General features: G+C 35.8%; 1 protein-coding gene across 2 annotated transcripts in view; it reads left to right on the top strand.

Moving 5' to 3' along the window:
* LOC150107706 (ubiquitin-like modifier-activating enzyme 6) overlaps positions 1 to 27,314 on the top strand; it is a 701,981-nt gene that overhangs the window by 178,131 nt on the left and 496,536 nt on the right. For both annotated transcript variants that reach the window (XM_090391479.1, XM_090391480.1), the window contains exons 8-9: positions 3,288 to 3,410; positions 16,199 to 16,322. In XM_090391479.1, the coding sequence (XP_090247605.1) occupies positions 3,288 to 3,410; positions 16,199 to 16,322 (247 nt within the window). The remainder of the gene's footprint in view (positions 1 to 3,287; positions 3,411 to 16,198; positions 16,323 to 27,314) is intronic.

The following is a 27,314-nucleotide window of genomic DNA, read 5'->3' as shown; positions in this document are numbered from 1 at the left end:
CATATATTATTATTATTATTATTACTAAGTGAGACCTCCAGGGAGTCAGGGACTCATTAAAAATTTAATTTTTATTCTGTTAAAAAAAATCCAACTTTGAAAGGCTTTCTGTCCCAAATTCAGAAAAGTTACCTCCTGCTTAAATGCATTTAAACCTTCTGGTTTCTCACCAAAACTTTTCATAGCAAATTCAGCACTTCACATTTCCATTCCTATCTTGTCAAGATGGTATCATTGTTCAAAGACAATGCTGACCTTTCTAGTATTAGTTGTCCAACTCTTAAAGATGAAGGCATAGAACCATTTTCTATCCAAATAATAACTCACTCAATGCCTAATATAAAAATAAACCCTGACAAGAAATATTCTAACCAATATTGACATGAATGTTTGTAGACATCCAGGTGGTAAATGATTTTGGTCACCTGATGTGAAACTTACCATTCTTCATATTTGTAAGCCTGAGATAGTGCTTGAAAAAGTACAATGTATGATTTCTAGAACAGAGTTCCTGAATTATATATAATTTATAGCTTGCCTATAATTCTAAATGTGCTGAAGGTTTCTAACCTTTCATGTGTGACCTTTACATTAAAAAAATAAATAAATAAATAAAATATAAACATAATAGAGGAGCATGCCCTACTGTAGAGCATAGTAGCAGTTCTCTTAATCAACCAAGTCTGCAGTGTCTGATCTAAAAATATACATAGTCAATAGTAAAAGTAGAGAATCTCATTTACAAGTTGAGAGAATGAGAAAATTAAATCATATATTATTATTACTAAGAGAGACCTCCAGGGAGTCAGGGACTCATTGAGGGAGTCTGCATACTACACACACCATCTGTCATATTTGTTCAATTCATTTACACTTTTTGCACACACAGCATCCAATGGCAATCCATTCCAATCACACTCCACTGTGAGAGAAAAATCTAGAGCTTTCTTGATGACATTCATTCTTAACTTTCAAGGATGCCCTCTCGCACTTTTCCCACCCTCCATAAAATGCAAAATTTTATGGAGGGTGGGAAACTCCCTAACAAATAGGAGAAAGACTCCTGTTTCCTAGTGTCTGCAGTCTACAAATTCTCAAATCTATCTTCATAAACAGTATTCCACAATCCTGATATCATTTTTAACTCCTTTGCACTCTCTTCCATGGTAACAGAATCACTACGGAAACCAAGTGACTAGACTTCACATAATAGTCCAAGTGAAGTCTTATCAAGGCCTTATAAAGAGGTAGAATGACATCCTAATCTTTACATGTCAAAGTTTGTTTCAGCATTGCAATTATCCTCTGAGTTGTATTCACAATCTTTGCTACCTCTGAGTTGTATTTGCAATCTTTGCTACATGGCTCTTCAATTTCCTGTCTACTAACACTCCAAGATCCCTAGCCTGATCAGTTTCTTCTAGCATAATCCCACAAACATAATATGACATTGGATATCTAATCACACCAAAGTGCATGACTTTACATTTACTTGCATCCATTTTTTCCCATGCCCACAATTCCAGCCTATTCAAATCATTCTGCAAGTACTACATATCAGCAGCATTCCTGATTAACCTGCCTATTTTGCAGTCAGAATGGCTGACTGACAAAATGTCAGTCAGCCATTCTCTTATTCACGCTAATATTTTATAATCCAAACCCATATTCTCCAATTTATGCAAATAGTCTTCCATGCTGTATTCTGTCCAAAGCCTTAGCATAATCCAAAAGTATCATGGTGTATCTGTTCCCCTTGTCTAACTTAATAGTAACATTATTATAGAATGTGAGCAAGTTACTAAAACATGACCTTCCCTTTGTAAACCCATGCTATTCATTGCAAAGTAGAGATTCTCTGTCAATCCATTTCTGAATGCAAAATCCATCGCCACTCTTGAGATACTGATTGGTCGATAGTTGAATATCGGCCTTTGCACCACCTTTGTGCAGTGGAATTATCATACATTCTTTTCATTCCTGCAGAATTTTTGCTGTTCTGACAGTCAAATTATTTAGCCTGGTCAAAGGAATAACCAGTTCAGCTGAAACACGCTTTTAGCATTTGTGCTGATATCCCATCAGTCCCTATTACCGAATTCTTATTCAGTTTGTGGAACAGTTCTAGTACCTCTTCCTCATACATCTGAGTTTCTTCATCCAGTGAAGAAGTAGCAGTGAGTGCAATATTGCATACATCTAATTGGTAGCTTTTAGCAAAATGAACACTCATTAGTTGAATGATCTCTTCTGCATCTGTCACCCCCATACCATCTGCTTTCAGTAGATTTATTCTTTCTTTTACTTGCAGCATATTGATAGAATTCTTTTGGGTTATCTTTAGTTTGCAGAGCCAGTTTCTTATTATACTCATATTTGCTTTCCGTACAAACTCTTCTGGTCTGCTGCTTATAATTTCATGATGGATATCTTCTTTTTGCACACAACATTCCTTCCACATCATCCTTTTCTTACAAATCTCATGTTTGATAAGATTACTCATCCATTTGACTTCTACGCTATTTATTCTTTGAACTCTCAGTATTCACATTCTGATATTGCATTATTTAAGTATTTTTTAAATGCTTCCCAGCATTTAAAAAATACTTAATGGAACATTAGAAAACATCTGAATGGAACATTCATGAACTTAGCCAATTTCCATTTAGCCACTAATGTATATTTATTGTTTGAAACTTCCTATCCGAGTCAGTTATCATTGAATGCTCTTTGTTTGGTAAATCCTGAGTTTGAATCCTGTTTGTGATGAAAAAAAAATCTTTTATTAGAATATTATTTTTTATAATGAGATGAACTAGCTGATTTTTTATGTAGGTGGAAATTCAGATTTTTCACCCTACTAGGCATGTAAAAAACCTGGCAGAACACCGCAAATCGCAAATTATGTAGACATGTTCTGCACTCATCCAATTTCTACGAAGCCAAGTTAATTGACTGTGGCAGGCTGTTGAACATAATACATTAAGAAAAAATGAGACAAATAATGTTTTTTGTATACAATAAAATGTTAACTTTTCTCTGAAAATCTGAATTTCAGGCTCTGAACCTAGTCCCTTACACATTATTTTTTCATAGATAAACTAGCTCATTTTTTTTCACATAATGAACACACTCACCCACCCATCCACACACACTATATATTTACATATTTAGATAAACTTGATTTTTTTATTAATCATTATATATATATATATATATATATATATATATATTTCTTTTATAAGAAAGTGAATAACATTTTTACATTAACTGTTCTTATTTTATAGTTCATTTCAGCTGACGTATATGGAATTTTTTCATCTCTATTTTGTGATTTTGGAGAGAACTACCTAGTTACAGATGCAGATGGTGAAGAACCTAAAGAGATTTTTGTTGCACACATTACAAAAGTATGTGTGTCTTTTTCAAAAACTATTTGATCACTAAATCAAAATTGCTATATCTGTGTTCTGTACATAAGCATTTCTTTTAAAAATGCAAACAATTCAGTTATCTTAGTTTTTGATAATTATTCATTATGTTTGTGTAGCTGGCATAAGAATTTAATTATCTTCATTTTTAATATTTTTGTTTTTTTCTTCAAAATAAGAAAATGACAAGGCAAAGTAAAATATAAAACATTATGCAAAGCATCAAATGTAAAAACTGGCTTCATGGGATCCAATGCTATGTGTTTTCTGGACTAGTTGATTGAATAGATAAGTTCTCCTCTGCTGTGAAACCAGCAAGCTGTGGATTTCACAAACATCCACATCATTTCAGACCATACTTAGTATGGTCTGAAAAAAAGTTCCTTTTTTTCTCTAGAGAAGGCTTCTAGATCACCCATGGCACTAATGTATGATAGTCAGAGTGTGAAATGCATGTGTTTTGTATGAAATGAACCCACTCAACTTTTACCATACATTCGAGCTATATGCACAAAGCAATTTTGTGTTACAATATTCATTCATGTAGCTGTCTGAATGACAGTTACATGAACATAATATTTATGCAGCTGTCATTTAAATAGCTACATAAAACAGGATGGCCATAAATTAACTTTTCCTCTTTGGAGGTATCTGTAGCTAAAACTAATACATGGAATGAGACTACATTTTATGTTGAGACTTTCGAAGGCATGAGGAGATGAATTCCGCGAAAAAAAGATTTAGTACCAAAAGTCGCCGATAGAGGAAATTTTGGTGCTGGCAGAGCCGAAAGCAGTCAGATATTTGCAGTAAATGTAGGTAAAAAGGATTATACAAATTTTACTGTGGGTACGTGATAGCAACGCCTCCAGTTCCACTTGAAAAGGGATTGGGCACATTCAGACAGTTATTTGAATGACTGACAAATTGTACTCAATATGTGTCCTACCTTGCCTCAGCATGTGCTTTACTTGTTAAGTTGTTTTATCTTAAGCAGTGCAATGTTTGCACAGTTGGCGGCGGCCAGGAGACAGATCTGGAGCTGGAAGGAAATGTCATCAGGAAGGTGAGAGACTTTAGATACTTAGGTTCAACAGTGGAAGAAGATGGAGGAGCTGAGAAGGAAGTGGGATCCAGGATACAAGCGGGTTGGAGGAACTGGAGGGAGATGGCTGGAGTGTTATGCAATAAGAGGGTGCCGATCAATCTGAAAGGCAAAATTTATAGGACAGTAGTGAGGCCAGCTATGACATATGCTATAGAAACTGTAGCCCTGAGGAAAAATAACATCAGCAGAGATGAGAATGCTTAGGTGGATGTGCGGTGTGACCAGAAAGGATCGTCTGAGAAATGACTATGTCAGGGGAACAGTGAAAGTTATGAACTTAGGAGCAAAAATACAGGAGGCAAGGTTGAGATGGTTTGGTCATGTGATGAGGAGGGAGGACGAATATGTGGGAAGAAGGGTCATGCAGATGGATGTGCAAGGAAGGCGGAAGCATGGGCGGCCAAAGAAGAGATGGAGGGAGCTGGTAGAAGAGGACTTGAAGATGAAGAACTTGGATGTGGTGACAGCCCAAGACAGGAAGGTGTGGAGGAGACTCATTACAAACAGTGACCCCACTTAAGTGGGAGAAGCTGCAGAAGAAGAAGAAGAAGTGCGATGTTTGGGAATTTAGAAGGCCAGGTCCTATGTCAGCTGTAGCACTGAGAGCTATGATTAAGAAGTTTGAAAAAACTGGATCACTAGGAGTTAGACCTGGCAGAGGACGGAAAGCAGTACAAGAAGAGACAGTAACAGACATTGCTACTGCAGTGTTCAACGACACAGGGACCAGTACTGGTCCAAGCACTCGTGCCATAGCTCGCAAACTTGATATGGCTTATGGTACAGTCTGGAAAATCTTACAGAAAATGCTTCTTCTATCCGTATAAGTTCAGTTGTGTGCAAGCACTACCTACCACAGATTATGATAAGTGCATGACCTTCACGCTAACATTTCTTGCTCGAATGGAAGTCGACAATGACTGGCTTGGAGAATATTGTGGGATGAAGAGGCTCATTTTTATCTGAATGGGTCGGTCAACACTCACAGCTGCAGAATTTGGGCATCTGAACATCCCCAAGCGATCCAGCAAGTACCACTGCATTCTCCAAAATTAATCGTGTGGTGTGACCAATTTCATAATAAGACCATACTTTTTTGAGCATATTACCCCTACAGGAGCATGTAGGGGTAATATGCTCAAAACTTGCATGTCTTGAAAGAGAACATAAAACGGGCTGTTATGAACATCCAATCTGACTCCTTATGCTCAGCTGTAGAGCATGTAGCTTGTTGTACACAAGAAAGGTTAGCACATTGAAAATCGTGTATGTGGTCCAGGGAACTCTGATTCTGATGAATAAAACATTATTTCCTGTGAGTTCAATCACTACATTAATTTCTGTGTCTCTCGCAAGTTGTTGTTTTAGTTTAATTATTATTATTCTTATTATCATTGTAACGCACCACATATCCAGCTGGAATGAGTGACGCGGCTGTCGCTTACACCGTCGAAATGTTATTATTCCATTTTATCTGCCTTTAATGTAATTATCCGCTTGTTTTCAGCTCTGCCAGCACCAAACTTTCCCCTATCAGCGACTTTTGGTACTAAATCTTTTTTTTTCTCAGAAATCATCTCCCCATGCCTTCAAAAGTCTCAATATAAAATTTGGTCTCATTCTGTTTATTAGTTTTAGCTGCAGATGCCTCCAAAGAGGGAAAGTTATTTTATTGCCATCCTGTATTTATGTCAGAAGATTATATATATATCTATTATTACATTTTTGTCACATTATCATCGATCAAATTATTTATGATCTTCAAGAAAAAAGAAAATCACTCATGAAAAGTTTTAATTATTTATTTTGAATCTATCTGTTTTAAATTTATAAAATATATTTTGTTTAATTCTGCATTAAACAAAACGCAATTTTTGGCTTTTAGAATGTTTGTTGCAACACTTAGCCCAATACAGTTCCTAATCCCTCCTCTCTGACATATAGAGTCACAGCATATTTAATTGTTTTGGGGACTAACAACCCCAGCCAGATTAAGATTATGGTCATACCTGCAGGGGTAATTCCATTTAAACAAAAACCCTACTCTGTTTTCCTTGGAAGAACAGTGAAAAACTAGCAACTTGAAAAACTTTGCTGCTCAGTGTAAAACCACTGTCACCATCTTACTTATTGGTAGTGGTGGTGTGAAGTAGCTTAAAAACGTTCTGTGTATAGTCTGTAGAGTGTGCTTTCCAGATTAATCCATTCATATATTCATATATAAATAATTCATAGTGCTAATACTAATGCCCCATTGGTTTATAGCTTTTTTGTGTCTGGAATGAGTATATACAAGGGATTCATATAAAAACTTTTAACATTTATGACAGGCAGAAAAAACATTGAAAAAAGCTAGAGCTTGCAGAGCAATTACAGAAATACCTTGTTAACATATTTACTGAAATGAAGACTGAAACAGATGAAATGCTTCTAAGTATTTAATAGAAGAAGATTTATTCATACCTTTGGGATAAGACACAGAGGAGGAAGAAGTTTCTGTTGCATTGGACAAAAAATACACAAAGATAAACTTATGAAATGATCAGCATTTCAAGTAGATAACATTTAAAAAAAAAAAGGGAAATTGGAAAATATGACTTATTTTGCCTGTAGACACTGATACTGAAAAATTATTTCAGCCATAAATAAATATCAGATATTATGTTTTGGTAACTTCAGTTAAAGAAAGAAAGGAATAGCTCTAACATTCAATATTATGTCAAGATAATATAATTGAATGGCAGTCAATTTCAATAGAGTGATGTAGGGAAAACATCATAATGGGAAATTGGAAAATGAAATCTCTGCTTTTCATCCCAGAGAAAGTTTTAATAAGCAAAAATGGAGTAATTTGATAAGTCATTATAGATGGTACCTGGTATGAAGAAAAAGGTAAAAACTGGTCCCACTATTATAGATTTAAACAGCAGAGAAGGAAATGAATACCAGAGTAGAAATGTTTTGGAAAAAATTGGAGAAAGGAGCAAAGCTAATAATAATATTAAGTACCTGCTATATTTCTGTTCAGAACATGAACTTGTCACTAGGATATACATTGACATAAATTTTAATATACTTCAATATTTCGGCAACGTCACGTTGCCATTTTCAAGAAACTTAAGAACAAGACATGTGCACGCAGGCACAACAAACAGTAAATGAGGAAGAAGCAGGAAGCTATTATTTCTCCTAAAGTCCTGATGGTGCCCCTTAGTGGGCAATGTTGGTATTCTTGGGCGATTGGGCTGAAGGTCTTCTGATGTAGGTTTCCCAAATTTGAGGCAGTCTCATGCAGCCCAATTTGTTGAGGTTCGGATTGTTTCTTAGGACTGAAGCTGATTCCATGAAAAGCCTTTCATACTTGTATTTACTACGGTGTACTATCGGTATACGATATTGAAGTATATTAAAATTTATGTTAATGTATATCCTAGTGACGTTGTAATTTCCTTAAATTACTGAGTTAAAAATGCATAACCAATGTCTAAGCCTTTCCACGAGAACTTGTCATTAGTAATACCATGCTTCAAAATAATGATGTGCAAATTCACATGGAGAGAGAGGACATGAGAAATAAGTCTTATTGACTGTTATATTGTTAATACAATGTCCTTAAACTCAGGAGAGAAGAGTATACAGATGATTTGAAATTGGAAGTGATCACAGTTTTCAGCAAATAAAAATGAATATCACATTGCAAAGAAAAATATGCAAAAAAAAACAGTTTTAAAAAAATTGATCAAGTGGCTTTCAGAGGTGTTCATAGTCCTTTCTCTAATGATATTGCCAAAGTTTCTTTGATATTTTAATAATATCATTATAGTTCCAAAAAGAAATCATTTCTAATGAGAAAAAAAGTTAAAAGAATCTTGAGAGAAAGCAATTACACAAGTAATGCTTTGTTTATTTACCTAGGAAGCTAATTGGGCTGTGTTGATTGACTCTAAATATGTGTCCAGGTGCTTTAGAGAATTAGCAAAGACTCAGCAGACACTTAAGATCCTACAGTGTAACGAAGTAAATAGTTGTGGATAAAATCACCAGTGTTTCATAGGTCAATGTGAAGAAAACAATGAGTTGAACTGAAAAACACTTTGAAGAAAATTCAAATGGGGTTCGTTTTTCATGGAAAGGAGAAGAAATGAATGAAAACAAGAACCAAACCTTGGAGTGTCATTGCAAAAATTCTTAAGGCAACATTAATTCAATCACAAGGTCATGTGGTTAGGTTGCTTGCTAGGATAGACAAATATAAACTCCATTTCAGATTCAAGAAATTAAACAGGGAGTCTAAGGAAAGAAGAAATAATATTAAAAGTTCTTCCTGTATATCCTCAGTGAATATAGAGGAAATTGTAAAACAACTAAGTTGCATGTAAAAGTACTTAAACAAAAGTCACGGAACATAGAAGATAAAAACCATGAGGGTGTTGTCAGAAGACTCTTGAAAATGCTTAGAAATGGAGGAAAGCATACTGTAAAACGAATCAATGATGATAACTATTACATTAAAACTTAAAAATATTCTTGATGTTTGGAATAATTATTTTGAAGGATTGTTTGAAGGAGTGAAGAAACAGTAGTAAAAAGTAACAAAGAGGAAGGATATCATGATTACATATCTATGCTTGAGGTGGAAAAAAGTCAGTAGAAACCTGCAATGTGGAAATGCAGCTGGAGTAAATGATATTGAACCAGAAATGCTCAAATACAGAGGTATAAAAGTAGGCTGCACTGCATCATTCAGAATGCATGGTGTAAAGGTTGAATTATTATTATTGTTATTACCTGAGACCTCCAGGGAGTCAAGGACTCATCGAGGTAGGCCATACATCACCCAAAGCAGCTGTGATACTTTCCCCTAAATTCATTCACACTCGATATGCTCACTACCCCCTAAAGGCAAAGTATTCATTCACTCACTGCTCTGTGAGCGAAAAACCTAACTCTTACCCTTTTCTTGACTGCAAACAAACTTAATTTCCATGGATGCCCCTGTGCTCTCTCCCCACCTTCCATATAACAAAAAATGTCATAGACCTCATCATATCACCTTCTTTCTCCTGTTAACCAGAATCTGTAATCCACATACTCACAATTTGTCCTCATAATCTAAATCCCATAATCTGGATATAATCTTTGTAACTCTTCTTTGCATCCTTTCCTAGCTTTTTTATGCCCTTGGAATCCAGGAGACCAAATCTGCACACAATAATCCACCTGCAGTCTTATCAAGGCCTTATAAAGATACAAAATGACTTCCTTATCCTTACATGTCAAGGTTTGTTGGAAGTTTATTTTCCACTTGGTTAGACTATAATAAATTTAGTTTAATCCTTTATCCAAGTGTAAGCAAACAAAGTTTGTGCCTGAAGTATCTTCAGGACTGAGGGCCACTACCCATGGGTAGTGGCTCTTCCCTTAATGTATAGCATTATACATGCCTGCAAGGAGATGTGCTTTGCATTATGGGAGATACTGAGACAAAGAGTGATGAGAGCTTGGTCCACCTTTACTACGAGTTGTCTCAGTCCTAAATATACTTCAGCCGCAAACTTTGTTTGCTTACACTCGGATAAAGGATTAAACTAAATTTATTATGTCAAGGTTTGCTTTAACGTTGCAATTCTACTCTGAGTTGTATTTGTAACTTTAGCTATGTGACCTTTGAACTTCAAATTCTTATCCACCATTATGCTAAGATCCCTAGTCTCATCAGTTTCTTGTAGCATAACCCGCTAATACATTGTGCTGCTGGAAATCTCATCATGCCAAAGTGCATAACTTTCAACTTACTAACGTTAAACTGATAGCCATTTTTGTTTGTCCAAATTTCCAGCCTGTTCAAATAATTTTGTAAGTGCTTGATATCAGTAACATTCCTGCCCATCTTCGCATCATTGACAAACAATTACAAAGTCATGTGATGAGGTTGCTTGCTAGGATAGATCTAACAGGTCTAACACATCTCCTGTTAGACCCTTCCTAATGTCATTAATGTATAGATTGAACAACAATGGCCCAATGACTGAACCCTGAGGTACATCACTGATCACCTTAAATCCGGCAGATTCACACCCATCATATACCACTTTTTGATATCTATCTGTCAACCATCCACTGATCGAAGTCAAAGGTTTATATTCCAATCCCATATTCTCCAGTTTATGCAACAGCCTTTCATGTAGTATCCTATCAAATGCCTTAGCAAAATCCAACTTTATCATAGCGTATCCATTCTCTTCATCCTGCTCAGCTGTAACATTGTTATAAAATATGAACAAATTGCTAAAACATGACCTTCCTTTAGTAAAGCCATGCTGTTCCTTGCAGAGTATAGATTGTTTGTCTACCCATTTCTGTGTGCGAGTTCTTATCAACCTCTCTAAAATCTTCACTACCACACCAGAGATACTGATAAATTAGTAGTTAGACACATCCGTTTTGGCACCACTATTGTGCAATGTAACTATCATACATTCCTTCCATTCCTATGGTATTCCCCAGCTGAGACTCAAGTTGTACAAACATGTGAACCTAGCCATTTCCGTTGAACATTCCTTTAGCAAACGTGCTGATATTCCATCTGTCTGTATTAACAGATTCTTATCCAAGTTATGCAACAGCTCTTCAATCTCATTTTCCTGCACCTCTAACTCTTCATCCAGTGTAACAGTAGTACTGTGCACCATGTTACATACACCTAGTTGATATATCTTAGCAAAGTGAGCACTCGTTAACTGAACAATCTCATTAGTTTCTGACACTCGAGTATTATCTGCATTCAGTAAAGTTATTCTTTCACATTCATTCTTTCTTTTGCTTGCAGCATAATGATAAAATTCTTTTGGATCGCCTTTAGCTTGCATGGCCAATTTCTTTTCATATCTGATTTAACTTTCTGCACAATACTCATTACTTTTCTGGCTTGATCTTTATATGTTTCGTAACTCCTCTCACTCTTATTCTCACGATATTCCTTCCACATCATCATCTTGGATCTCTTGCTTAATAAGGTTGCACATCCATTTCATTCCCAACCTGTTTATTCTTCGAACACTATTACATTCAGATATCTCCTCATTTAAGCACTTTTTCAAATATTCCCATTGCTGATATTTTCCCCATTCAGTAACTAATACCATAGAACCAAAGATAGTATTCTAAGTTGATCATCATTTCCAGCTCTTGTAGTTCAGCATGTAACTTGTTCTAATGGGAACATTCATATAATTAGGCACTTCCCAAGAAAACACTGCATGATCACTGTCCCCAACTGGTGGTATAATAGTCATATTCTTAACAGAGACCTCTCCTTCTTTTTTTTTTTTTTTTTTTTTTTTTTTTTTTTTTTTTTTTTGACTCTATGAACAAATCTAACACTCTTTGACCTCGATTTCCTTTTTTCACATGCTGCTCGAGTAACTTTTCTCACAACAATTCAATGAATTACTCTTCATTCTTATCATGAGATTTCTCTTCTATCCAATCAATGTTTGGATAATTAAAGTCAACCATAATGATTACTTATTTAGTACCCATAAGGCTAAATTGGTGATGCATTTCTTCATCCCCCTTCAACTGAGCCGCCAGGTCTTAGCAACAGTTAACCATATATTTCATTCTGTTAGCCTCCACTTCACACCAGATAGACTCAAACTTTCAGCTACTTTGAACATTGTTACTATCATTGTTTTCATGTGTTTCTACCCTAACTGAACTTAAGTCATCTGATATCATTAGTACTCCTCCTCCTCTCCTGTCTCTGCTGTCATTCCTAACAATAGTGTTCCATTATACTCTATCTCAGTTACTATATCTGATTCTGATAGCCAGGTTTCACTAATGCCAATAATCTTAGGCCACATCATATTCAATAAAGCAACAAACTCAACCCCTTTGTTACTAATGCTCCAGGCATTTGCGTATAGACATAACAAATTACCACCTGGCCTATTTTTATAATTAGATGTGTAATCTGTTTAGCTTTATTGTAGAACTTTCTCTTTTCCCTCCCCAGATGTACTTAAAAAGTCTAAACCCAAAGCATATATTTCCACCTCTTTAACAGATACATAACCATATTCAAAGTTATTCATATCTTTATCACGTTTGCGTACTATAGCTAAACTTTCACACATATTTCTTGATGATCTAGTTTCCCTGACTCTCTGCATTAGGTCTTATTCCAATAAGTAATTTTTCCAGGCTCCTGATGCCAAATGAATTCAAACGCAGGAATTAAGACTCTTATACAAGTCTTTTCTGCCATCAAACACACTCCACACATCTAAACATTGCATCCATTTCTTTTACACAGCCTGCTCATGGAATCATTTGCTATCATTGCCCTCCTCCTTAATTCGGTACTGTCCTGTTTGGGTAGCAAATGTACAATTTTTATTCTCCCACATTTCTTTCTCGCTTCCAACAGATCTTTCATATCTTCTCTCATACTATATTTGTGAGATGATAGGAATAAAGTCTTGACAGTAACAGATTAATTTGGAGGAAAATTATTCACAAGAAGTTAGTAATGAGGTAATCTTGCCATGTGGTACTATTGTAAGTGAAAGCTGTTTGTTGCATTATTGTAATATCTTCTTTTACTCTTTATTACTATTTTTATACCGTTATTCTAATTAGCTGTGCGTGCTTGTCCTCTCGTAACCTTTCTCACTTACTCTACTGCATATTATGTTTATCCACCTTCTGTATTTACTAGTCGTATGCCTATGAACACTGGAAAATTTATTTGTAAAACTGCACCATCCAATATATCAATATTCAGCATAAGACTCAATAAAACGTCCCGTAGATCTCTCTCTCTCTCTCTATCTTACTAGCATAAATTCCTTCAACAAAGTTTACATAAACAATCATGGTTCTTAAGTAATTAAACTGCGCTTTTAATGCCTTAGTTGTTTCCCGCTCACAAGTCCGATTTATTTAGGAACAGTGCAGTTGTAAATAAAGGATCAGGCAGCACTCTTTTAACAAATAATTAAAACACATTTATTTACATTAATATGGAATATACATGAATCAAACGACAGGGAGATTGCTCTCTCTCTACCCATCTATAAAATCTTTAGCATAAAATTAGAACCCTTTCACTTCAACACCGAATAATCTCTTTAACTCTAAAACTTATTTACTCTCTGCTTACAAATTCAACTTATTCAACTTCTAGTTTACTCGCAAAGAGGTTAGTTTTTACAAATTAGATATCAACTTCTAACATGCCAATTGACTCTCTTATGGACACTTCTTATTACAAAAAAAAATCAGCTAACGCCTTTTTATTCCTGTATACGGGGAGTGGGCAAGGCCATTTAGCCCTATCTAACTTTTGGAGACTGAGTGGGCAGTTCAATCTCCACTGGTACCAATCAGAGATAGATGGCCCAAGGCTATCACTAATTAAGCGATACACAGTGAAGAGAGACGGCTCAAATGTGCCGCCATCTCGTGGTCCCTAACCCTAACACAATATATTTAATGTCTGAAATAATGTGAGTGGTCGATTTTCTTGAGTTTGTGAGACGAAAAACCCAAGTTTCCGGGAGGAAAAACCCAAGTTTCCGGGAGGAACTTGGTTGCCCGTGCCAGAGATCGACTAACTCGGGAACCAGTCGAAAAAAGGCTTAGAAAAATTTCCTCTAGTCGCCGACTAGACTCGAAACCAAGTTTTCCTTCATGCGGCCAAGCACCGTGGTGTGCAAACGCCACATCCACTGAGCTACACAGACTCCCAACTTCTTATTACTATTAAACTAATTCTTAACAGTCCATATACAACATATCTCCTAGATTATAAGAGAAAATATACAAAGGGAAGTAACTTAGGCTCTGTATCGCACATTCAGTCAAGAGTCCTTCACTAAAGTCTTAATGGCTTTTCTTTCATCTTGAGTTTTAGGCTTCCTTCAGGAGTATCTTGCTACAGCGGTATTGCTTCGGGATACTAGTGGGCTTTTTGACTGCAATCTGCGGTACTTGAATAGCACATATACAAGAGGTTTCAGCATATGGGCAAATTCTTCTCTGGATCCTTACTTCAGGAACTTCTGCTTCTAATTGCTGCCACTTCTGCTACTAATCGCCGATGACTGTAACTGTTGCCCGCCGATGACTGATCTGGCTCTCTTTGGTAACAGTGCTTTGCCTTTTGCTCTCTCGGCACCTGGATCTCAGCTCTCTTCTTTAGTAACTGGAGTCTTACCTCACCTCTTTTCTCTGCAGCCACTGCTTTGGTTTGGACTCCGCTTATGGTCTGCAGTTTGCCTCTGCTCTGGTTCAGACTTCTGATGATTCTCGTAAGTTACCAGCCGGTGGAAAGTTGTTTGAACCTTTTAGACTGACTTAGGAGGTATTTATGCACAGAGCTTGTAAGCACTTTCTCATACACAAAAGTCATAAACAACCTTTCTTATGCCCTCATAGAGAGCTATTATACAACGTTCCGGTGGCAAACATTGCCTTTGTTTTTGAACATTCTAAAATATTCTTGTTAAAGGAGTAAATACAGTTAATTTCCAAAGGGTTATTTACAATAATATCTAGCACAAAATATACAGAGACAAACACAGTTATTTTTACGATATTCTCGTGATACTTGACCTCTGTAAAAAATCGATGTAAAGCACTTTGGTAGTTTTAAGCTACATTGAGTTTTTACACTATCATAATATCCTGTCCACCTGCTGGTGGTGCATATCAGGAATTTGATGATGTAAGCAATAGGATTTCCTAAATGAGTTTCAGTGGATGTCGGCAAAAATGATATTTTTCACTAATTACAAAAGTTACAAATATTTATAACTTATTGTTGTTATAAGGGAACTAAAAAGGATTTGCCTTTCTTGTGCAAATGTTTCTTTGTGGATGTGGAGAGCAAACAGCTAGATGTTTGCTCTCCACATCTGCATGATGTTTTGCTGCCTAGAGAGATGTTTTGCTGCTAGCATCAGAGAAGGGTTAAGTGATCTTGACTGATTAAAAAAAAGTTTATAAAACACATTGTTATCATGCTGTGCACCTTGATATGATTCTCAGGATCATTTTGCCTGTTTAACGTTGAATGGTTATTATGAGTCTCCTGACTTAATCAAATCTAGACTAGCTAGCAAATGTGTTATGGTCATTCAATATAAGAATAAAATATATTATTGCATCTGCAACAAAATCTTCAGATTCTATTTACATCAGTAGTGAAGTTTGAAATACCAGTAATGGCAATAATGGTATTCATAAATCTGACATTCATTTTGAAAAGAAAAAAAGCAAAAACTTGTCCGTTGTAAATGCACTTATTTTATTACTATTATTATTATTATTATTATTTATTTTTGGGCTGTCGTTAAAATGTCTGTGTAGTCCCTGGCATATTTTTCATCCAGTCGGTTCTGTTATAATGTCAATATAAAACAGATTAGAGTTATATAATTTTCTGTCTTTTATAGATACTCTTTTATTTCTGTTCTTGGATCATGCAAATTGCATCCTATCACTTTTAATATTATATTATCAGCTTTTTTGTTAACCAATTTTCTAACACAAGTTTTTCCATTTCTGATTGCTATTTAAAAAAAATTCTGAACTTTGTACTTGCTGAAAATGCAAATCTTCAATGTTTCTTTGCATTTGTTTACTTTAGGATAATCCTGGAATTGTTTCAACTATAGATGATAAGCCGCATGGTTTAGAAATTGGTGATTTAGTTACATTTCGAGATATTGTTGGCATGGAAGAGTTGAATAACATTACCGTTGCTGTTAATGGTACATATTTTATTTTGTTTGCTGAAATTTTAGCATTTAAAATTTTGAATTTAAAACAATGAACTTTTTATTTCATAGTAACATTTTTTATTCACTTATTGTTTATTTTTTTCATTGAAGTCACTTCATAAAAGAATTTATTATACAGTAGGTGCTTACTTAAGTGAACTTTAGGGACTAGAGAAGTAGTTTGTTATAGCACAAGATTTGCTTAGTGAATTTAGAGAAAAAAAAGTCTGACATCTCCATTCTGTTCCCAGGAAATAAATACCCAAGCAGTATTGACATTTATTTGAGTAACTATAACTTACTAATTTCTCAAACCTGGTCTTGGTGGTCAGTAGATGGCATTGATATAGATGATAATGTTAGAAATTTATTTTGCACTTGGTTAAACTATAATAAATTTAGTTTAATCCTTTATCCAAGTGTAAGCAAACAAAGTTTGCACCTGAAAATATCTTCAGGGCTGAGGTAAGGGGGAAAATCCCTTGGCAACTCATAGCAAAGGCCAACCAAGCTCTCATCACTCCTTGTCTCAGTATCTCCCATAATGCAAAGCACATCTCCTTGCAGACATGTATACTGCTATGCATTAAGGGAAGGCCCACTACCCAGACTGGTTTCAACCTTTATTGAGGTCTCGTCAGTGGGAGGTAGACCCAGAGTGGTGATACTAAGGCAGAAGCAATGGAGAGGTCATATTTACCTATACGAGTTACCACTTTATTATTAAATTACTCTAAATATGACCTCTCCATTGCTTCTCCCTTAGTATCACCACTCTGGGTCTGCCTCCCACTGACGAGACCTCAATAAAAGTCGAAACAGAGCTTCACATGTTTAGCAATCTCTCAGGACAAGACTGCATTTTACTTCCACCCTGATTGGAGGCAGTGTGGCTACTCTGGTTATGGATATATCTTCTGATGCTGTTGCCAGATCCAGTGTTCTCAAAACCCATTCTCCTCCATCATATTCTATTTCAGATAATTATCTTTTAGTAGCTGTATAAACTATCCAACTACCCATTTCCATCTTGCCTTGCATCCTTTCCTCCCTCCAGTGTATATTCCCATAGTCAAAGTTCTTCCCCCCCCCCCCCCCCCCAATTGCTCAGCTTGCACTCATTGTGCTAATCTGCCATTGCATGGAATCTGCATCTTGCTGTGCCCCTGGTCAGGACCAGTAACCAATGATATATTTTGTGTTGGTGATCTCTGTTTCACAAAATAACCTCAAAGAACTGGCTTAAAATCCTCCTCAACGTTTACTGATTGCATTTCTTTGGCTCTCATCAGTAATACACCTCTTCTCATCCTATTCCCTATATCCTACCTGAAATACAGTATTTTGGCCAAGTCTATTTGACACCAATGTTGAAAACTCTTTCCCTTTATTTCTGATGCTTTGTATATGTGCATTTCAACATCTCTTTGGAACCCCTAATTACTCCTGAGTGATGGAATTATCGACCCATCCAGACTTGAAACTTGGAAACTGCACTTGGCATTGTTCCAGGGATGGCTGGACCCACACTTAACTGCATCTTCCCTTTATGCCTAGTTTCATGATTTTGCACTTTCATCCTCTCACTGAACAGTTTCTCCAAACCCCCAAACCATTCAAATTTAATCTATCAAGCACAAGTTCTTTGTGCCATCCAATTCACTCAAGATCCCTATAAAGTGCACACTATTCCCCCTGCACAATCTTATCATTGACTCATTTGCAATCATGGCCCTTTTTCTCAATTCATTCCCATCACACTATGGAAGACTCACTTTTCTATTTTGCTTCTAGCAATTTTCTCATATTTCTCACCTTTCAAATCATTCCTGCCTTCCAAAACAATCGACTCTTTTACTTTCTCTCTCTGCATCATACTAACAGCAAAGCTGTTAGTATGATGCAGATCTTCATGCTTGGTAAACATGCTTACATTACATTCTCCTCAAGCATTCCTGTTATCATTGAATCCCCATACAACTCTCTTCTTATTCCCAGTTTCTCACTCTTTTGTACCCTTTCCACTCACTTTTTCCTTTCATTCTCTTTTGTGTCACCCTGCTTATTATTTTTCAAGTCAATCTCCATATTTTATCTTGTCAACAACTCTACATAGGTGCACAATTTCGGTCCTCATTGCCACCTCATCGTTCACATTACTTCTAGCCACTTCTTTCATACCCTCATTCATATTTCATCTACCACCATTCATTACTTCACTACTTTCTCTACATTCATCATCATCAAATTCCTGACATATGCCCTCAAGGGGGTGTACAGGATATGATAGTACTACATGAAAAATTTGCATCAGTGCTAACTTCCTATCTACAATTTTCCTCCAAATCAATCTGTTACCTGTCAAGGCTCCAACATTGTCAGATTTTATATTTCTATCTTCTAATGCACTTTTTACCATATCAATCCATCTATATCTTGGTCCTCTCTACTTTCTCTACAATACTCTTGAATTCATGTCTTTGTTTGTTAACATTCATTACTTCATTTTTCTGCTTTCAGCATGTCTTGAATTTCTAGCACTTGTTCACAAAACATTTCCAACACACCCTTTTTTCCACTCTCGTTTTCATACCATAAGCCATTTAATCTTGGTAATGAGTACATTGCACATGCACTCCATCAGACAAAATCCTTTACCCTTAACTGTTTATTAGAAATTTGAAATGACTTGGAAAAAAGTGTTTGGGTTTGGTCTCTAGAGCAGGGATTCCAGATTATTTATATCTTAGCCAAACGACTGTACTAATATGCTATAGGTTAATAAACATTGCGAATGGGATTTACAAAATCCCAAGTTCTCTGCAGATATGTTCTCGTAGGTTTATTCTTCATAATTGATCTTCAGCCCTAATATGACTTATCTCCATCTGAACTCTCTCTCTCTCTCTTTCCCTTATGGGTCTGTTTTCACTCTGAATTCCAGAGTGACGACACTTTTCTAATTGGACCATAACTTTTTTTTTGTTTCTTCTTGTCAGTATCCTATTTACTTCTGAAGCATTCTTTGTTAATCTTCACCACCTTGCATTGCATACCCATAGTTTCAATTCCTCAATCAAGTTCCCATCGGTATTTTTTGTTTATGTTCAGCCCATGCATGAGGGGTTAGTTGATCAACCTATAGTACCGTGTATGGGTGGTGGGTTGGGAAAGAAGGTATTTGTTAACATTTGATTCGAATGACTGCATATTGTATTCCCTGGGGAACAACACAAGGGGAAGACTGTTCCACAGCACAGGAGTTGCAGGGATGAAGGAGGAGGAGGAGGAGAAGAAACTTGTTTTGTGGCTTCAAGGTGCACTGTGAAGGGATGTTGATCAGCAGCTGCATGTGTTCCAACGAGTTTCGTACTAATTGAGGGAATTATTGATGCTATTTTAGATGAATATTTTCCATGGAAACATTTGTAGAATATACAGTGTTGAGACTGATAATCTGTGCAAAAGTGGGGGGAGTGAGTTAGTAAGAGATGAGTCATTAATAAGTCTGATCACTCTCCTCTGTATTGAGTCGAGCATTTTGAGGGAGCTTTTGGGGCCCCACCCCATAGGTGAGAGCAGTAGTCGATGGTTGGATGTCGGATTTGTGATTTTGTATAACAGCTGTTCAGGGGTGAAGTAACGTCTTGAGCGAAAGAGAAATCCTAGTTTTTTAGAAGTTGAGGATGCAGTAGTTATTATGTGTTTATGCCAGGAGAGGCTTGATGTCGGGGTAATTCCAAGAAGGGAAATCTCAAATTGTCTGGAAATTTAGGTGTTGTCAAAAATAATACTGGGAGAAAATGTTTTTTTTTTATGAGAAATAAGAAGTACTGGGTCTTATTAGCATTGAAATTGACTAGGTTATCTGAACCCCATTGGAGGATGGCTTTGAGATCAGAATTGAGGGCAGTGGTGGTTGATGTTCTGTAGGTTGAGGTGAGTTGTGTGGAGTAAGGTTTATCATAAGAAAGGGAGGAGTGCAATATGCTGTCATCTGCAAAACTATGTATTGGGTTGGAGGTAAGTTGAAATAGGTCATTGATATATAGTAGGAAGAGGGTTGGTGATAGGACAGAACCTTGTGGAACCCCGGCATTAGTTGAATGGTGAAAGGATCAGGAATCATCCACTACCACACATAGTGTGCATTCAGACAGAAAGCTGGCAGTCCAACTACAGAGGTCTTGAGATAGACCAAATGATGGCAGCTTGCTTAGTAAGCCCTTGTGCCAGATCCTGTCAAACACCTTGGAGATATCAAGTGAAACTGCTTGAGATTCGCTAAACTTGTCCATGGCATTTGTCCAGAGGTGGGTGACATATGTAAGCAGATCTCCTGTTTGTTGGCAGCAACGGAATCCATACTGGTGGTCATTTATTAGACAGGTAGCTTCAAGGTAGTGTAGGAGTTGGGAATTGATGATTTTTTCCATTGATTTGGACAGGACTGAGGTGAGCGAGATAGGGCGGTAGTTGGACTGCAGTAACTTATTGCCCTTCTTGGGAATGGGTTGAATATAGGCCAATTTCCAGGCTGTGGGATAGATACCAATGGAATAAGAGCGTATATATATGTAGATGACATAAGACAGGAGTCAGTTCTGGTGCACAAACCTTCAGGACAATTGGATGCCATCAGGGCCAGGAGACTTTTTTGTGTCTAATTTGGATAGTATTTTACTGATCTCCTTCTGACAAAAGGATATAGTGGGCATTGTATATTGGGCATCTGGAATGGTTAGGGGGGACATTTGCCATTGTCAATTATGCTTGCATTGGAAGCAAATTGTGAGGCCAGAAGATTGGCATTTTCTGTAGGTGATGATGCAATGGAGACATCTGGGTATGATAGGAGTTGGAACAGTGATGGGCAGAAGTTATAACTGATTGCTTTGGTGAGAGACCAAAAGGCTTGGCTGCCGTTTGGACAATCTGCTAATTTCCTGCTTTTTGTTCTTTCGAACTCTGTTTTGGAAGTATTGATTTTTTTTTTTTCCATTTATTTCGGGCTTGGATATAAACTCTAAAGGAGGATGGAGTTTTTGATTTGAGCCAGTAACGATATATTTGGTTTTTCATTTGTACAGCCTTGGTACATCTTTTGGAAAACCAGGGTTTAGTTAGGTAATAGCAGATCAGAGTACTGTGGGGAACATATGTTTCCATGCCACTAAGGATTACTTTGGTTATAAGTTCGGTGCATGTATTTGGGTTGGAAGGTTGGAAACAATAGTCTAACCATGGAAATGCAGCATAGAAGTTGTAGAGGCTGTCCCACTTGGCACTGTTATAATATCAAACTACTCTTGTATGGGAGTGGCTGTGTACACGTTGTTGCATGGGGGAGGAGATGAGCACTAGGTTGTGGTCAGAATTATCAAGAGGCCCTCTACATTCACTGTGTATTTGGAAAGGCCATTGGTCAGGAAGAGATCTAGGGTATTTGGAGAGTGGTTCGGGTTATCAGGTATTCTGGTTGGCATCTGAACTATTTGTGTAAGGTCATTAGTAATGGCAAGGCAAATGTTTCAGCATCTCTGCCTGCATGATCTGATCATAGTAGACAGACAAGACAATGAATCAGAATATCGGAAACAGTAGCTATAAAGTGTGACTCGAACTCTATCAGCGTACACAGGCCCTACATAATCTCCGAGGTTTGGAAGCTTCACAACATAAAATTGAGGTCACAACCCTGACCAATAGGCGACAACACAAACACTTCAAAAGCAGAAGCACCTACCTGACCTGACATAGCATCCACTTTCCCAATGTGTTCAGATGACGACCACGAATAGTCAAAACGGACCGCACCCCGTCGACCACCTTTCCCCTTCCCCCTCCCTATTTAAAAAATCAGCCCTTCCCCACCCTATATAATATAATATATATGTTTATATATATTACGGAAAAAACCCGGGTTTTTCTAACTTAATTCTACCAAATTGCCTACCCCCCCTCCACACACTCAGTAGTTTTTCGACATCGCAGAAAGAGGAAAAGCCGCAATACCCAGAAAAAGATATGTGTAAATTTCTATTCCTTATGCTACATATACTTTTTGGTACATTTACACTTACAATGCCCTAAGAATCTATGAGTAAATAGCCAATGACATTTAAACAGGGGCACTCCTTAACTGAAGCAGGAAAAATAGCCGTAATTATAATAGTTTATTAAGAGGAGTAACATGAGAGTTTTCCCAGAAATAATAACAGAATTTTTATGAATATATCTGCCAGTAAATGTGGGTTTTCGAAAGACGCTTGTAGATAAGGTACCAGAAGAAGGTTCGAGTAAGCAGGCTGTCCAAAAATGGTAAAGTACCAGAATTTTCCTTTTCCATGGTGAATTGGATACGAGGGTGAAGGCTATTTATCTGTTGTAGAAAGGTAAAAAGCTCATCTTCAGTATGTGACCAAATGGCAAAAACATCATCGACATAATGATACCAAAGAGATGGCCGAGAGTGAATGGATGAAAACATAGTCTCTTCGAATTGTTTCAAAAAATAGTTAGCCAAAGGTGGAGACAAAGGGCTACCCATAGCAGTACCCTCAACTTGTTTGTAGAACTTGTTTTTCCAACTAAAATAACCCGAATAGATAACAAATTTGAAAATCTTTGCGATATCTGGAGGGTAATGTTTATATATTAATTTGACTGTGTCAGCTAATGGAATATTGGTAAACAGAGATACAATGTCGAAACTGACTAGCAACTCAGACTCTTTGATTTTTAGATTCTTGATTTTTTTCAAGGAAATCTGTTGAATTTTTTATGTAGGATCTAGAATGTCCAGTGAGAGCACTTAAAGAATGAGACAAGACTTTTGCAATTCAATAAGTAGGAGAATCAATGCAATTCACGATTGGTCAGCCTTCTTTACGGATTTTCGGGAGACCATATAGGTGGGGAGTTCTTCCAAAGTAGGTTCGTAATTTATCCACAAAATTTGGGTTCCAACTGATTACTTCATCAAGTAATTTATTTAATTGTTTAATTTGAGAATTTGTATTTTGTCTCATAGTCAGTCTTATTCATGATTAGCATTTGCCTTTCCTTTATTGGCCTTAGAAATAGATATGTTATTATCTCTTCTTAAAGAAGTTAGCCCTTTGATTTCAGCATTTGATAAATTGAGTGGAGGTAATTTGGTTTTAAATAATGAAGTCGCAACTTCGAAACGAAGTTTATTAGCATCGTCACTAGAAAGTCCAGATAGATTGCGTTCTATATTATGTAACAAATCAAGATACGAAATGTATGTAAGAATAACTGCAAAATCAAGGCTTTTGCTAAAGCACTGGTTTCGGCGTTGGATAGAGGACGATCGGAAATGTTAATAATCCATCACTTCTATTAGTAGAAGTGATGTCAGAGGTTAAGTTTTTCTTTTGCTTGTGATATAAAGAATTATATTTCTGCATAAGTCTGTGAAAATTTCTTTCGTAAGAACGGGTTAAAGATTGTTTTGATAAACAAAGAACAATATCTAGTAATTCATCATAGATGCAGGTTCAAATATGAACGCCTCTTTAAAGAAAGTTGAAGCTATTTTACACTGACCAAATTCAATTCGAAATGATTGTCTCTCTTGAAGATCTGGGAGACTTTTATTTTATGTAATCATTAAAAAAAAAAATTTAAAAAAAAAACAATTTTAAATATTATTTATTAATTTCTTTCATTTCCTAGCTCGCTATAACAATGTATTTTAATAGGTGATCCACTGAATGTTCGTTACTTGTATTCCATTCCTATCTGTTTGTAACACTGAAGATGTACTATTAGTTTTAGTATGAAATATCTGTACCTTATTTATTAATTAAAAGTTATTACTGTGGACTTATATGTTCTTTAATAATTATACTATGCCACAGGTACTTCTAAAAATAAGAATCGTCATCCTTCATAAGGAAGACTTTACTAAGCAAACAGGAAGACTAGGGAAAACTATCGATTTTACAAGGTAAACTTCGAGCATGGATTGCCTTCCTCAAAAAATATTCCTACATTTGCTAGATTTAAAGAAACAATTCGGTCTCCTGGAGCCCACTCTATTTACATTCGTGCAAGTTTCTCCTTAATTCATAACCAACTTCGTACTGCCAAAAAAGAATTAGCTTCTAATATTAAGTCTATTTCGGATCTCGAAGAAGAAATTTCAACTGTTCTTAATGATGAATTACTAGATATTGTTCTTCATTTATCAAAACAATCTTTAACCCGTTCTTACGAAAGAAATTTTCACAGACTTATGCAAAAATATAATTCTTTATATCACAAGCAAAAGAAAAACTTAACATCTGACATCACTTCTACTAATAAATGGTTTATTAACATTTCCGATCTGACGCCGAAACCAGTGCTTTAGCAAAAGGCCTTGATTTTGCAGTTATTCCTACACGCATTCTGTATCTTGATTTTTTAAATAATATAGAATGCAATCTATCTGGACTTTCTAGCGACAATGCAAATAAACTTTTTTTTTTTGCAAATATGCAAATAAACTTTGTTTTGAAGTTGCGACTTTGTTATTTAAAAGCAAATTACCTCCAATCAATTTATCAAATGCTGAAATCAAAGGGCTAAATTCTTTAAGAAGAGATAATAACATATCTATTTCTAAGGCCGATAAAGGAAAGTCTATTGTAATCATGAATAAGACTGACTGTGAGACAAAAGCATCCAGTCTTTTAGAAGACAGCTCTATCTACAAAGAGATCACGCATAATTCTACAAATTCTCAAATTAAACAATTAAATAAATTACTTGATGAGGTCGTCAGTTGGGACCCAAATTTTGTGGATAAATTACAAACCTACTTTGGAAGAACTCCTTCCTACTTTGGAAGAGACTAGGAGTATACAGAATTTTCTGTACATGCACCATATGCTATGTCAGACTATTGGGAGAGAAGTGATTTGCGTGAAAGAATATATTGAAGATGTGGGCAAACAACGGGCATAAATGTGGCCTAATATTTTGATACCACCAATGAAAAATATTGTTGGAACGTACTTCCTTGTTTTTGATTAGTCATCTTGTTGTAATATTATTCTTAATAAAATCAATTTATTGCTGGTTGATTACTAATCAAAATATAGAGAAATTTTTATTTATACAGCGCCACCCTATACCTAGATTAGCCTATGTAAAATAGCAGAATCAATCTTCAATTAATTGAGCAGTCTCATTAATCATATAGGCCGAATTTAATATTTTACACTTAAGGCTCCCACAAGATTCGAACTTTTTTATGAACAGTGCAATGAAAAAGAATCAGGCACACACAATATTGAAATCAATAAAACAAAACATTTAATACAAGGTTATATGACAAGTACATAAATTTAACTCCGAAAATAAGATAATACTAATAACTTAGTTCTTCAGGTCAAAACATTCACACAGAATCAAACTTCATATCTTCAGACACTAAATTCATAGTTCTCCTAATAATAAGGATTCTTCACATTCTTCACACAGTTCAATACTTCAGAATTTCTTACTAAATAAATTTGCTGGTATCACTCAGTTACACTCTACATTTAACACTTAGCAAGCACTTATAATATTATTAATCGTGGCAGTTATTACTTCAAGGGGAATTACTTTCAAGCTTCTAACTTCGGCTAAATTCAGTTTAATGCCACAGTAAATGTTAGGATATTTGAGACGGAGCTATCACTTAAACTTTCACACTGAAATAAAATAAAATAGGACTGTTCTTACCGGGATTAATCCTTAGCCCATCAGATTCGATGTGAGCACATTTCAAAACTATATTCACTTATTACTCCGATGGAACACTATTCAAAAGAATTCTTCAAGGAGATAACTGAATTATTATTTATCGCGCTACACAAGTCTTGATGGGCTTACTTTAAGGCAGAATGATTATTCCATGTTTACTACTGTGTGACAAATTGAGCTTTGTATAATCCTTCCTTAAAGCGATATAGGAATATGTAGTAATTCTAAAACTCAGTGCATTTATTCTGAATCTTCTATTAATCTTCCAGTCTTTTAGTTATCCTATTATGGCACTAAATTCTTATTACTGCCACCGCTGACTTTACTTTCAGTTGTCTCTAAGTTTTCTCCTCATCTCCGTACACTTCTGAATACTACTCCCTTGAATTTCCTGCTCTTCAGTCCTTGTTTACTTTTACCTCTCACTTATATCCCTTTCTTCTCCCCGCCTAAACTTGTTCACTCGTCTAACTCATTAAATCCTTTTCTCCCAATTCTCGAAGCTCACGCCCTACGCTCGCGCGTTCTATTTTACTTCTATCTCCATGGCAACGATCAAAACAGAATGTAAACATAAGCATTAGCGTTACATAAGGTTATACCTTTACACTCAGTAATGAAAAATAATAAATAAAATATTATAGTTACTTAATTTCTCCTTCGCTTTCATTTACAAATATTAATAATAAATCATATGTTACAGTTTATATAAGGCACATAAAGGTTACATACATAGAGTTCCTCATAATATTATTGAAGGAATTAAGTAATAAGATAAATGTTATTTACTACAGAGTCCTTTCAATAGTATAATATACATTAAAATTATATAATTAAATAATTACTGATAAAATTCAAGGATAATACACGAATAATAATTCTTAAGCAAGGGTCTAACAAATAATATTTAAGCAAGTCTTTCTTAGTATATGGTAGATTATGTTAAATGTGAATGAAGAATAAAAACATACAAAACAATTTCATTCACAGTTTAAGAATATCAAGTAATTTAGCAACTCACAAGAATATTGAATTCAGTGGCTATCTGCATAAATTCAAAGAAGTTACTGAAATGTTCTGTTGTCCAACTCAGGGCAACCAACAAAAAACCAGTCTTGTTTTAAACCAACTTGGCCAGCATACATTAAAGATCTAAAAAAGCTGTGAACTAGGTTATGACAGACATTACATAACACAGCTCAACAATAACCATGTGTTTCA

Source organism: Typopeltis vanoorti, chromosome 4 (genome assembly GCF_054136105.1).
Source record: "Typopeltis vanoorti isolate ZY-2024b chromosome 4, IOZ_Tvanoo_1.0, whole genome shotgun sequence".
NCBI classification, from domain to species: Eukaryota; Metazoa; Arthropoda; class Arachnida; order Uropygi; family Thelyphonidae; genus Typopeltis; species Typopeltis vanoorti.
Note: the sequence above shows the minus strand (reverse complement) of the source record. Positions and strands in the feature narration are given on the sequence as shown.